Source organism: Pristiophorus japonicus, chromosome 12, assembly GCF_044704955.1.
Source record: "Pristiophorus japonicus isolate sPriJap1 chromosome 12, sPriJap1.hap1, whole genome shotgun sequence".
Taxonomy (NCBI): Eukaryota; Metazoa; Chordata; class Chondrichthyes; family Pristiophoridae; genus Pristiophorus; species Pristiophorus japonicus.
This window is the reverse complement of record NC_091988.1, coordinates 61,996,841-62,011,362: the sequence shown is the minus strand read 5'-3', so window position 1 is coordinate 62,011,362 and position 14,522 is coordinate 61,996,841. Positions and strand designations below refer to the sequence as shown.

The 14,522-nt window shown below is 45.3% G+C and overlaps 1 protein-coding gene across 2 annotated transcripts in view; it reads left to right on the top strand.

The window, feature by feature from the left end:
• usp4 (ubiquitin specific peptidase 4 (proto-oncogene)) overlaps positions 1-14,522 on the top strand; it is a 115,905-nt gene that overhangs the window by 14,018 nt on the left and 87,365 nt on the right. For both annotated transcript variants that reach the window (XM_070895578.1, XM_070895576.1), the window contains exons 3-4: positions 2,113-2,243; positions 10,078-10,204. In XM_070895578.1, coding sequence (XP_070751679.1) covers positions 2,113-2,243; positions 10,078-10,204 — 258 coding nt within the window. The remainder of the gene's footprint in view (positions 1-2,112; positions 2,244-10,077; positions 10,205-14,522) is intronic.

The window sequence follows — 14,522 nt, the reverse complement described above, 5'->3', positions numbered from 1 at the left end:
CCATCACATCACCGCCACACCCCAAAACATACTACAGGTACTGCTACAATTCTCCCACTGCTTCCTTATCCCATTACTGCTAAATGCAGCACCTGCAACCTACCTCTAATTATTTGCATTTTGAGATATCCTTCTGATCACTACCACCTATTTACTGGGTTTATCAAAAGAAGTGTTGAGCTAAAATTAGCTACATACTTATACATAAATTATGGTCCATGACTAATCTATGGTTTTCTACTCACAAATGAACATCATGTGAGCTAAAAGTACAATTTATCTTATCCAATCAATATCAGTTATAAAAGAACATAAGAACATAAGAATTAGGAACAGGAGTAGGCCATCTAGCCCCTCGAGCCTGCTCCGCCATTCAACAAGATCATGGCTGATCTGGCCGTGGACTCAGCTCCACTTACCTGCCCGCTCCCCGTAACCCTTAATTCCCTTATTGGTTAAAAATCTATCTATCTGTGATTTGAATACATTCAATGCGCTAGCCTCAACTGCTTCCTTGGGCAGAGAATTCCACAGATTCACAACCCTCTGGGAGAAGAAATTCCTTCTCAACTCGGTTTTAACTCGTATTTTGAGGCTGTGCCCCCTAGTTCTAGTTTCCCCGACCAGTGGAAACAACCTCTCTGCCTCTATCTTGTCTATCCCTTTCATTATTTTAAATGTTTCTATAAGATCACCCCTCATCCTTCTGAACTCCGAGTAAAGACCCAGTCTACTCAATCTATCATAAGGTAACCGCCTCATCTTCGGAATCAGCCTAGTGAATCGTCTCTGTACCCCCTCCAAAGCTAGTATATCCTTCCTTAAGTAAGGTGACCAAAACGGCACGCAGTACTCCAGGTGCGGCCTCACCAATACCCTATACAGTTGCAGAAGGACCTCCCTGCTTTTGTACTCCATCCCTCTCGCAATGAAGGCCAACATTCCATTCGCCTTCCTGATTACCTGCTGCACCTGCAAACTAACATTTTGGGATTCATGCACAAGTTTCATGCACAAGGACCCCCAGGTCCCTCTGCACCGCAGCATGTTGTAATTTCTCCCCATTCAAATAATATTCCCTTTTACTGTTTTTTTTTTTCCCAAGGTGGATGACCTCACACTTTCCGACTTTGTATTCCATCTGCCAAGCCTTAGCCCATTCGCTTAACCTACCTAAATCTCTTTGCAGCCTCTCTGTGTCCTCTACACAAACCGCTTTCCCACTAATCTTTGTGTCATCTGCAAATTTTGTTACACTACACTCTGTCCCCTCTTCCAGGTCATCTATGTATATTGTAAACAGTTGTGGTCCCAGCACCGATCCCTGTGGCACACCACTAACCACCGATTTCCAACCTGAAAAGGACCCATTTATCCCAACTCTCTGCTTTCTGTTAGCCCGCCAATTCTCTCTCCATGCTAATACATTTCCTCTGACTCCGCGTACCTTTATCTTCTGCAGTAACCTTTTGTGTGGCACCTTATCGAATGCCTTTTGGAAATCTAAATACACCACATCCATCGGTACACCTCAATCCACCATGCTCGTTATATCCTCAAAGAATTCCAGTAAGTTAGTTAAACATGATTTCCCCTTCATGAATCCATGTTGCGTCTGCTTGATTGCACTATTCCTATCTAGATGTCCCGCTATTTGTTCCTTAATGATAGCTTCAAGCATTTTCCCCACTACAGATGTTAAACTAACCGGCCTATAGTTACCTGCCTTTTGTCTGCCCCCTTTTTTAAACAGAGGCGTTACATTAGCTGCTTTCCAATCCGCTGGTACCTCCCCAGAGTCCAAAACTCTGAAGTTTTGTACATTACATGGGATGAAACAGCTTATCCTTCACCTCACCACGAGTTATGAGAGCTCCACTTGTGTCTCTATCTCCGCTTGAGTGTTCTCAAAGATGTAAATTATTTTTGAGAAAACATTTAGGCATTTCTTATACAATGTGACATCCAAGCTACTCGTGCATGTTAGTCTGTGGAGTTCAGTCACTCATCTTCCCCTCCAAACTCCACTAAAGACGCTTGGAATTGGGGAAGGGGCAAGGGTTATGATATTATTGTGTCTTAACTTGTAATCTGTTACTGTGTTCTTTATAGAAGTAGAATCACAGGTCCTGAAGGAACACTTGATCGATGAGCTGGATTATGTCTTGGTTCCCACTGAAGCTTGGACCAAGTTGGTCAATTGGTATTCTTGTGTTGAGGGTCAGGAACCCATTGTACGAAAGGTAAGACCAAATGTTATCTACAAGGAATTGAAATGGGTTTTATTAGCAACTGGGTTTCAGTTTAGTTTCAATTTTTCAAAACTTTTATTTTGATAATGAACTCAAAATTTGTGTGGAATTATGTTTCCAATGTATATTGAAAAATGAAAATGAGCCAGCAAGCTAATGTCCTGAAACATAATTCTATTAGACTAGTAATTCAAGAAAAATTGAACGATTTTGTTGTTAAAAGTTTATTTTTAGGATATGGGAGATGCTGACAAGGCTGCATTTATTGCCTGTCCTTAGTTTCTCTGAGTAGCTTGCCCACTTCAGTTGGCATTAAGCGTGAGCTGTGTAGTGTGGGACTGGAGTCGCATGTAGGAAATCAGTAAAGCAGTTGGGTTTTTATAAGCAGTCCTGCAAATTTCATGGTTCCAGCTCCAAAATTATCAAATCAGTTGAATTTAATCTCGCAATTTGTCATAGTAGGATTTGATCTTTTAGCCTCAGTGTTACTAGTCCACTAACATAACCACTACCCTACCATACTCCCATGTATGTATAGTTGGAACCTAGCAGCCCATTAATTTGGTTTGGGTGCATGGCCCCTTTAAGAGGCTGCGCAGCCCATTCAAAATTCTGTGCATGCGGGAGTTTTTTTTGCCAGAAAAGCCGGCTGTATAGGAGGTCCAGGGAGAAGACACAGCTTAAAGGAAACATTGCATAGCAGCAGATTAAAATTTAAGGAAAAGTTTTCTTAATAAAGAAAGAAAGACTTACATCTATATAGCGCCTTTCACGACCATCAGGCGTTTCAATGCACTTTACAGCCAATGAAGTACTTTTGGAGTATGGTCACTGTTGTAATGTGGGAAACGCAGCAGCCAACTTGCACCCAGCAAACTCCCAAAAACAACAATGTGATAACGACCAGATAAATTGTTTTTGTTATGTTGATTGAGGGGTAAATATTGCCCAGGACACTGGATAACTCCCCTACTTATCTTCAAAATAGTGCCATGGGTTCTTTTATGTCCACCTGAGAGAGCAGACAGGGTCTCGGTTTAACGTCTCATCCAAAAGTGCAGCGCTCCACAGCACCGCATTGTAGTGTCAGTCTAGATTTATGTGCTCAAATCCCTGGAGTGGGACATGAACCCACAACCTTCAGACTCCAAGGCGAGTGTGCCACAGCTGACACAGTATGGGTCTCGAGCAGCCTCAAGCACCCAAGAGCTACCTGTAATTTGTTCTTACAGGACAGGTTTAAAAATAAATCAGAAAAATAAAAATGTATTGTTCGATAGGAGTAGGACAGCAACCCTTTAAGGGATATAATCTGACCACTGAAATTCAGTGACCTCAACTTTTCTGCTAGGTATGTATTTCAATTCTCAGCAGGTCATGTTACTAAAATCAAATCAAGGAAGTTAGTTTGTATGGGTAATTCGTTCCCCATGATGGGCTTTGATGGTGTAAATTTTTTGGTAGAAACCCAACTTATCACTAGGTACAAATCTGTTACACACATTCTGTATTGATTGTATATTCTTTGAACGGAAGAGTCTTTAGTGTGCAGAGTTGCAGCTGGCAGACCAACTGACTTCAGCGAATGTTGCAGACATTAGTCTGGTTAAATTAAAACTCTGTTTTTAATGTATTTTACTACTGAGGTTTGCTCAAAAGGGAAAGGGTGGTAGCTTTCACTGTGCTGTTTTTTGGCAGCTGCTTTTGTTTTTGTCAAGTGTAACAAACAAACCAGGAGGATCTGAACTCCAAAACTTCATCTTTAAATTCCTTGGCATCATAGAGTAGAAGTATGTGCCAAATACTGTCGCTTGCACCGAGTGTTCTGTCAGGATTTATGTGCGTGATGTCCAAGCTCACCCCCAGATGTTGTGCTTATTGCGTGTTTATCATAATTTGGTATGACGAAAGAGGGGACGTGGGCATATTTCTTGAGGATGGAATGTTGTACGCAGTTGATTATCGAAGGCCTATCAGTTTATGCTGCTATAAGTAGAACCAAAGCAGAATAGAACTAAGCCATTACTTCATGTAACTATAATATCTCTCCTAGACATTCATGTAACTAGTTCTTGTATAATATGATCGATGGGTAGCACGCTCGCCTCTGAGTCAGAAGGTTGTGGGTTCAAGTCCCACTCCAGAGACTTGAGCACATAAACCTGGGCTGACACTCCACTGCAGTGCTAATCATAGAAGTTTGCAGCACAGAAGGAGGCCCGTGTCCGCGGCAGCCAACAAAAGGCTATCCAGCTTAATCCCACTTTCCAGCTCTCGGTCAGTAACATTGCAGGTCATGGCCTTAAAGTGGACATTCAAGTACTTTTTAAATGCGGTAAAGGTTTCTGCCTCTACCACCCTTTCAGGCAGTGAGTTCCAGACCACCACAACCCTCTGTGAAGAAATTTTGTCTCAAATCCCCTCTAAACCTTCGACCAATTACTTTAAATTTATGTCCACTGGTTGTTGACCCCTCTGCTAAGGAAAATAGGCCCTTTGTATCCACTATATCTAGGCCCCTGATAAATTTTATACACTTCAATGAGGTCTCCCCTCAGCCTCCTCTGTTCCAAGGAAAACAAACCCAGCCTATCCAGTCTGTCCTCATAGCTAAGATTCTCCACTCCCGGCAGCATCCTCGTAAATCTTCTCTGTACCTTCTCCAGTGCAATCACGTCCTTCCTGTAATATGGAGACCAGAACAGCACACAGTACTCCAGCTGTGGCCTAATCAGTGTTTTATACAGTTCAAGCATAATCTACCTGCTTTTGTATTCTATGCCTCGGCTAATAAAGGCAAGCATTCCGTATGCCGCCTTAACCATGTTATCCACCTGGCCTGCTACCTTCAGTGATCTGTGGACATGCACTCCCAGGTCCCTTTGTTCCTTTACACTGCTCAGTGTCCTACCATTTAATGTGTATTCTCTTTCCTTGTTAGCCCTCCCCAAATGCATTATCTTTCACTTCTCTGGACTAAATTCCATTTGCCATTGTTCTGCCCACCTGCCAATTGATTGATATCTTCCTGCAGTCTGCAGCTATCTTCTTCATTATCAACCACACAGCCTATTTTAGTATCATCGGCGAACTTCTTAATCATACTCCCTATATTCAGGTCTGGATCGTTGATATATACCAATTATTTTAAATCTATGCCCCCTGGTTGTTGACCCCCACCTCTCGCCGGCCAAGGGAAACGGGTCCTTCCTATCCACTCGATCCAGGCCCCTCATAATCTTCTGTCTCCACACACACACACATTACCCTCGGTCTCTAATAGGCCCTACCCTTTCTTTAGTTATCCTCTTGCTCCTAATATATTTATAGAACATCATTGGGTTTTCCTTGATTTTACTTGCCAATAATTTTTTATGTTCTCTTTGCTTCCCAAATATCTCCTCGACTTTCTATACTCCCCTAGAGATTCTGCAATATTTAGCCCTCGGTACCTGTCATAAGCTTCCCTTTTTTTCTTTATCCTACCCTGTATGTTGCTAGACATCCAGGGGCTCTAGATTTGTTAGTCCCACCCTTTTCCTTTAAGGGTACATATATGGCCTGAACCCTGCGGATCTCCTCCTTGAATGTTTCCCACTGCTCGGACACTGATTTACCTTCAAGTAGCTGTTTCCAGTTCACTATGGCTGAATCACCTCTCTGCTTAGCAAAGTTGGCTTTTCCCCAATTTTGAACTTGTATTCCTAGTCTAACTTTGTCCTTTTCCATAACTATCTTAAATCTAACTGAATTATGGTCACTAGCACCTAAATGATCTCCCATTGAACCCCCTCCACCTGCCCAGCTTCATTCCCGAAAACTAAATGCAGAACCGCCCCCTCCCGTGTTAGGCTTGGTACATGCTGGCTAAAAAAAGTTCTCTTGAATGCATTTTAGGAATTCCGCACCCTCTATACCCATCACACTAATGTTGTCCCAGTTAATATTAGGATAGTTGAAATCCCCTACTATTACTGCCCTATAGTTTTTGCACTTCTCAGATTTTCCTACATATTTGCTCTTCTAGCTCCCTCTCACTGGGGGTTTATAGTACACGCCCATCATCATAGGCAGTCCCTTGGAATTGAGGAAGACTTGCTTCCACTCTTTTTAAAAAAAAAAAAAAAAAAAATTAATCCTTAGGTAGCTGAACAGTCCAATACGAGACCCACTTTCCCTGTCACAGGTGGAAAAGATAGTCGTTGAGGGAAAGGGTGGGTGGGAGGGACAGGTTTGCTGCACGCTCTTTCCGCTGCCTGCGTTTGATTTCTGCATGCTCTCGGCGATGAGACTCAAGGTGCTCAGCGCCCTCCCGGATGCACTTCCTCTACTTAGGGTGGTCTTTGGCCAGGGACTCCCAGGTGTTGCACTTTATCAGGGAGGCTTTGAAGGTGTCCTTGTAATGTTTCCTCTGCCCACCTTTGGCTCGCTTGCCGTGAAGGAGTTCCGAGTAGAGCGCTTTGGGAGCCTCGAGGAGCTGATCAAGTGCGGTCAGTGCTTCAATGCTGGAGATGTTGGCCTGGTCGAGGACGCTAACGTTGGTGTAGTGTGATAACCCCTTTTTTGTTTTTCAGTTCGACCCATATGCCTTTGTTAATTCCTCTAACATATCATCCCTCAAAGCTGTAATAGTTTCTTTAATCAATACCGAGACCCCCCCTCCCTTTTTACCCCCCCTCTCTATCCCGCCTGAAAATCCTGTAACCAGGAATGTTAAGCTGCCATACCTGCCCCTCTTTTAGCCATGTCCCTGCTAAGGGAGTGCTGCACTGTCCGAGATGCCGTCTTGATAGACAGATCTTTGAACAATAAGGGAGTCAAAGGTTATGGGGAGCGGGCAGGGAAATGGAGTTGAGGCCAAGATCAGATCAGCCATGATCTTACTGAATGGTGGAGCAGGCTCGAGGGGCCACATGGCCTTACTCCAGCTCCTATTTCTTATGTTCTATTAATGAGGGAGCCAGTTTTTTAATTTAAGCTATTGCCTATTTTTTTTTGCTCCTTGAGTGTTGTTTACACTCGGAATGAAGCATTTACCCTTTTTGGTTACCTAGTACCAGCATCATTCCCAGATACAATACAGTTGGTTAGATACCTATAAAACTTCCTTCTCTTCTGTTCTCCTTCAAACACTCCTTAGTCCCAATCTCAAGAACATCATCGGCAGTCCCTTGGAATCCTTTGTTGATGAGGCTCCCGAGATATGGGAAATGGTCCACGTTGTCCAGGGCCATGCCGTGGATCTTGATGATTGGCGGGCAGTGCTGTGCGGTGGTGACAGGCTGGTGGAGGACCTCTGTCTTACGGATGTTAAGCGTAAGGCCCATGCTTTCATATGCCTCAGTGAATACATTGACTATATCCTGGAGTTCAGCCTCTGAATCTCAAGAGCATCCCTTTGGACATTGGTCTTGTGTGAAGCTGTTTTCATAAAACAGAGGAGACTTCAGGGTGATTTGATAGAGGTGTTTAAGATTATGAAGGGATAGGAACTAGATATTGATAAACTGTTTCCAGTTGTTTAGGGGCTAGAACAAATGGACATAACAATAAAATTGAATATAATGGATTTAAGGCAGAAAGCAGGAGAAACATTTTTTTCACAAAAATACAATTCAGAGTACAAAAGCAAGAAGTTATGCCAAACCTTTTATCTTCTCTCTCAGGCAGTCCTTCGGAGTTGAGGATGACTTGCTTCCACACTAACAATGAGTTCTCGTGTGGCTGATGAGTCCGATGCGGAACCTACAGTCTCTGTCACAGACGGTGGTTGAAGGAACGGGTGGGCGGGGTTAGACCCCAGCTGGAGTATTGTGGCCAATTCTGGACACTGCACTTTGGGAAGGATGTCAAGGCCTTAGAGAGGGTGCAGAGGAAATTTACAAGAATGGTACCTGGGATGAAAGACTTCAGTTATGTGGAGAGACTAGAGGAACTGGAGTTGTTCTCTTTAGAGTAGAGAAGATTAAAGGGAGATTTGATGGAAACATTCAAAATCATGAATTTTTTGATAGAGTAAATAAGGAAAAACTCTTTCCAGTGGGGGTCGTTAACCAGAGGACATAGATTTAAGGTTATTGGCAAAAGAACCAGAAATGACATGAGGGGGGAAAAAAAATTACACTGAGTTATGATTTGGAATGTACTGCATGAAGGGGCGGTGGAAGCAGATTCAGTAATGGGAATTGGATAAATATTTGCAGGGATTTGGGGACCGAGCAGGGGTGTGGGACTGATTGGATAGCTCTTTCAAAGAGATGGCACAGGTATGTTGGGCTAAATGGCCTCCTGTGCTGTATCATTCTAAAAAGGCTGTGAGGATGCAGAATGCACTGCTGGAGTAAGGGATGAAGCAGAAACCGTGTCAACATTAAAATCAAGATGGATGGTTGAAAGAAAAGGAATAAAGAAATCTGGGAACAGGATGGGTACATGAGATTAGGATACTGTTTGTGTGGAGGCTGCATACCAACATTGGCTGGGCCAAATGACTGGTTTCCATGTTGTAATTTCTATGTAAATCTGTGTCTCATTTCCCACACCAGACATCCTGATGGCTGCTCTGTTGTTTAGTGCTTAATTGGGGTAGTTTTATGTTGCGAGCCCATGCCCACTGGCAACTGAGTTGAGACTGCTCAGACTTGATTCATATACAGCCAATAGACATTTTGAGCTGAATTTGAATTCAAGTCCAAGAGGTAAAAAGCACCAGTGTGAAGTTTGTTTTGCCTTGTTTTTGTAAACTGGTGCACATGTGCAACACCCCCAAATCGATACAATCCATAAGGTAAACATTGTTTTGGAAGTACTGTCTGCACTTCATTCTGTTAATATCCCAGAATATCCACTTGAGTGATGTTATTCCTCCTCCTTGCTTCCTAAAACCAGCAGTGATGCCTTCTGGATAAATGTTAATTTTATTGGGTTCAGAGTTTGGGTTGCTTTGGTTAAGAGCCCAACACTTTAGTGTTATAGGTACCCAGCCACAGTCAAAATGTTAGCCTGCTTTTATGTTCCAATGTGTTGCCCCAGCATTCTACCTCAATTTTATATGCATTTAAAGGATCACTGTTACCTGTAGAAGTGACACTGGGAAGCTAAAATTGCTAGTTTATTGAGTGAATCCCAGATTTTCCTATTTAATTATAACTTTGTAGACAGAATAATTGTAACTGATTTTAAAAAGTTCCGTTTTTATTTAAACGGCCAAATATCTGGACAGTATCTGAACTTGGCTGTTGAATGAGTGCAGCAATCCCTCCTTGCCACACCCATGTAATGTTCACAATATTCTTGCAGTTTCTTTGGTGATTTATACTTGAACTGATCTGAGTAAAATCCAGCTAGGTACTTAAATAGGGGACTCTGTTGTTAATCTCTCCTATTTTACCAAATATTTTAGTGTCCAGGAGTGCCAACTTAAATTAATTCAGTCACCACACTCAAATGTAACTGTTCCAATGTTGGTATGCAAGTGGTACAGGAATTATTGAGTTTGATGTTTTGTAGATGACACGACCTGGTAACATAAGCTTGTCAGTTGATTTAGGAGGAGGGCAAATAGAGCTATATGATTGTCCAGAACCTCCACTTTAGTGAACCACCTCCCAGCCAGTTTCTGAGTCCAATTAGCAGAGACCTGGAAGCATAGCGTCAAGTATCTTGGCGTGAAAAGGCACCGTGCTGGTAGATTTGAAAGGAAGTAAAAGGGTAATTTTTTAAAAGTTTTATTCTTTGTTTATTTCATACAAAAATGTGATCCCTGTTTCTCTGTCTTGATCTGTTGGCATGTGTTTTCTAATGTAGGGATGTATTCTGTTCGCAGGTGGTTGAGCACGGAATGTTTGTAAAGCACTGTAAAGTCGAGGTTTATCTGCTAGAATTGAAATTGTGTGAAAACAACAACATGGACAATGTGGTGACACGCCATTTCAGCAAAGCAGATACCATAGGTAAAGCTTATTTTTTAATATGTTGCTTCTGGGACATCATTCTGGTGTAAAATGAGGTAGTATGATCATTTTTTGAAATATGCATCGATCCTTGACTTGCAGCCATTCACCTTGACTTTGTGCTAAATCGTGTAGAAGTACCTGGGGTTTTACAGAAACCAGTTTTTCCCCCACAGCTTTGTTGGCAGTTAAAGGCGAACTGTAAATGTTTCCACTTAAAACACAGTCCTAAAGGATGTGCCTTCAAGCTTGCTTCTGACTTTTAAAAAATCTTTTAAAACTGTTGGCGAGGCAGTCAGGATGAGTTGGGCTGCATTCCATTAGTGGAACTTTGCAAAGTTTGTACAGAGAAGATTTGTCATGCTGTTTCCTGGCTGCTTTTGATCATTAATATGAAAGCAAAACACTGGAGGAGTCAGCAGCTGAAGTGTAAGCATCTCGATTCTATCATTGGTGGCATGGCTGTACAGATTAATAGCATTCCATTTAAAGAAAAAGAGTTTAAACCACAATGCTCACAAATAAAAGAAATGTAGATGTGATGCTCACTAATTGTTGCAAGCACCTGTAAGCGCAGATTTCAGCTTTGAGGTCTTTTATTAAATGCAGCATATACACAGGCTCCAGGTCAATTTTGCAGCAAGCTGAACTATGTATTGCGGCAAGACAATGCAGATTCTGCAGCACATTTAAGAACATAAGCAGGAGTAGGCCATTCAGACTCTCGAGCCTGCACCCATTCAATAAAATCGTGGCTGATCTTCGACCTCAACTCCAATTTCCTGCCCAATTTACATATCCCTTGATTCCCCTAAAGTCCAAAAATCTAGCTGTCTCAGCCTTTAATATACAACGATTCAGCATCCACAGCCCTCTGGGGAAGAGCATTCCAAAGATTCACAACCCACTGAGTGAAGAAATTCCTCTTCTTCTCAGTTTTAAATAGCTGACCCCCTATCCTGAGATTATGCCCCCTAGTTCTAGACTCTCCAGCCAGGGGAAACAACTTCTTAGCATCTACCCTGTCTACCCCTCAGAATCTTGTATGTTTCAATGAGATCACCTTGCATTCTTCTAAACTCCAGAGAGTAAAGGCCCAGTCTATTCAATCTGTCCTCATGGGACAACCCTCGTATCCCAGCAATCAGTCTAGTGAACCTTTGTTGCAAAGCCTCTAAGGCAAATAGATCCTTCGTCAGGCAAGGAGACCAAAACTGTGCACAGTGCTCCAGGTGTGGTCTCACCAAAACCCGATGCAATTGTAGCAATAGTTTCTTACTCTTGTACTCAAGTGATGTGCACTTATTTATCTCATGGTAAAGGATCCTCCAGGAAAGTGTGATCAAAGCATGGTTTGAATTCCAAATTCAGTTGGAGGGTGAGAAAAGTTGGGACTCAAACCAATATCCTGATCTTAAATAAAGGCGATTACAAAGGAATGAAGACGCAGTTCGCGAAAGTGGACTGGGAAAATAGATTAAAGAGTAAGATGGTTGATAAGCAGTGGCAGACATTTAAGGAGCTATTTCATAACTCAACAAAAATATATTTGTGAGAAGGAAAGACTTCAAGAGAAGGGAGAACCATCTGTAGCTAACTAAGGAAGTAAAAGATGGTATCAAATTAAAAACCATGGCATACAATGTTGGCAAGATTAGTGGAAGGCCAGAGGATTGGGAAATTTTTAAAACCAGTTTAGGACAACTAAAAAATAAGAGAGAGAGAGAGAGAAGATGGATTGAGAGTAAACTAGCAAGAAATGTAAAAACAGACAGTAAGAGTTTCTACAGGTGTACAAAAAGGAAGAAAGTAGGTAAAGTAAATGTTGGGGCCCTTAGCGGATGAGACTGGGGAATTAATAATGGGGAACAGGGAAATGGCAGAGACTTTGAACAAATATTTTGTCAGTCTTCACGGTAGAAGACACTAAAAACATCCCAATAATAGATTATCAAGGGGCTATAGGGAGGGGAGGCGGGACTTAAAACTATCACTGAAGTACTGGGTAAAATAATGGGACTAAAGGTCCCCTGGACCTGATGGCTTGCATCCTAGGGTCGTAAAAGAAGTGGCTGCAGAGATGGTGGATGCATTGGTTGCAATCTACTAAAATTCCCTGGATTCTGGAGAGGTCCCAGCGGATTGGAAAACCGCTAATGTAACGTCCCTATTTAAAAAAGGGAGACAGAAAGCAGGAAACTATAGACCAGTTAGCCTAACATTTGTCGTTGGGAAAATGCTAGAGTCCATTATTAAGGAAGCAGTAGCAGGACATTTGGAAAAACATAATACAGTCAAGCAGAGTCTGCATGGTTTTATGAAAGGGAAATCATTTTTGACAAATTTGCTGGAGTTCTTTGAGGATGTAATGAGCAGGGTGGGTAAGTGCGAACCAGTGGATGTAGTGTATTTGGATTTCCAGAAGGCATTCGATAAGGTGCCACACAAAGGGTTACTCCACAAGCTAAGAGCTCACGGGGTTGGGGGTAATATATTCACGTAGATAGAGGATTGGCAAACCAACAGAAAACCGAGTCGGAATAAATGGATCATTTTCCGGTTGGCAAACAGTGACTAGTGGGGTGCCACAGGGATCGGTGCTGGGGCCTCAACTATTTACAATCTATGTTAATGACTTGGATGAAGGGACTGAGTGTAACGTAGCCAAATTTGCTGATGATACAAAGATGTGTGGGAAAGAAAGTTGTGAGGAGGACGCAAAGAATCTGCAATGGGATATAGACAGGCTAAGTGAGTGGGCTGACATTTGGCAGATTGGGTATAATATGGGAAAGTGTGAGGTTATCCACTTCAGGAAAAACAAAACAAAAAAATATTTAAATTGAGAGAGATTATAAAATGCTGCAGTACAGAGGGATCTGGGGCTCCTTGTGCATGAAACACAAAAGGTTAGTATGCAGGTACAGCTAGTAATCAGGAAGGCAAATGGAATGTTGGCCTTTGTCATAGAATCATAGAAATTTACAGCACAGAGGGCCCAAGTTTCGGGCCGGGCCGCCAACCTGGACGCCCGTTCTTCGCGCCCGAAAGTGCGCCTAAAAAATACCTGCAGATTCTCCGGCTCCCTGCACGTCCTTTGCAGCTCGGCGCAGCGCAGCACGAGCTGTGGGGGGTGGAGCCAGGTCCCTGCGCTGAAATCAGTGCCGGGACTTCTGCACAGGCGCGCTGCAGTGGGCGTGCATGTGTAGTAGCTCCAGGCGCGCAAAACTGTATAGGAGGGGCCCAACGCACGCAGCCCCTAGCCCTGGCTGAATGGCCTCAGTGAGGCTGCAAGGATCAGGCTGCACCTCCCTTGTCCAGCTCCTGCTCTGGCTCCAGCTGGCTCTCCACCACCCCCCCTCCCCCGCTCTCGCTCCGGATCCCACCCCCAACCTCCCGCTCCAACGACCCCCCTCAGCTCCGGCTTCCCCAAACCACCTACCTTTAACTCCTTCAGCGGGGCCCGCCCGTCTGGCATCTTGCTGGGGGTGGACCCTGCCCGAAGTTTTGGGCCCGGCTTCTTCATGTCAGCCGGGCCCGTTCAGCCGCCTCCCTCTCTTTCCCCTCCCTCTCCCCACCCGCCTCCCTCCCTCTCCCCCCCCCCGCCTCCCTCCCTCTCCCCCCCCGCCTCCCTCCCTCTCCCCCCCGCCTCCCTCCCTCTCCCCCCCCCGCCTCCCTCCCTCTCCCCCCCCCCCCCGCCTCCCTCCCTCTCCCCCCCCCCCCCGCCTCCCTCCCTCTCCCCCCCCCGCCTCCCTCCCTCTCCCCCCCCCGCCTCCCTCCCTCTCCCCCCCCGCCTCCCTCCCTCTCCCCCCCCCCCCCCCCGCCTCCCTCCCTCTCCCCCCCCCGCCTCCCTCCCTCTCCCCCCCCGCCTCCCTCCCTCTCCCCCCCGCCTCCCTCCCTCTCCCCCCCCGCCTCCCTCCCTCTCCCCCCGCCTCCCTCCCTCTCCCCCCCGCCTCCCCTCCCTCTCCCCCCCGCCTCCCTCCCTCTCCCCCCCCGCCTCCCTCCCTCTCCCCCCCCGCCTCCCTCCCTCTCCCCCCCGCCTCCCTCCCTCTCCCCCCCCGCCTCCCTCCCTCTCCCCCCCGCCTCCCTCCCTCTCCCCCCCGCCTCCCTCCCTCTCCCCCCCCGCCTCCCTCCCCCTCCCCCCCCGCCTCCCTCCCTCTCCCCCCCCGCCTCCCTCCCTCTCCCCCCCGCCTCCCTCCCTCTCCCCCCCGCCTCCCTCCCTCTCCCCCCCCGCCTCCCTCCCTCTCCCCCCCCGCCTCCCTCCCTCTCCCCCCCCGCCTCCCTCCCTCTCCCCCCCCGCCTCCCTCCCTCTCCCCCC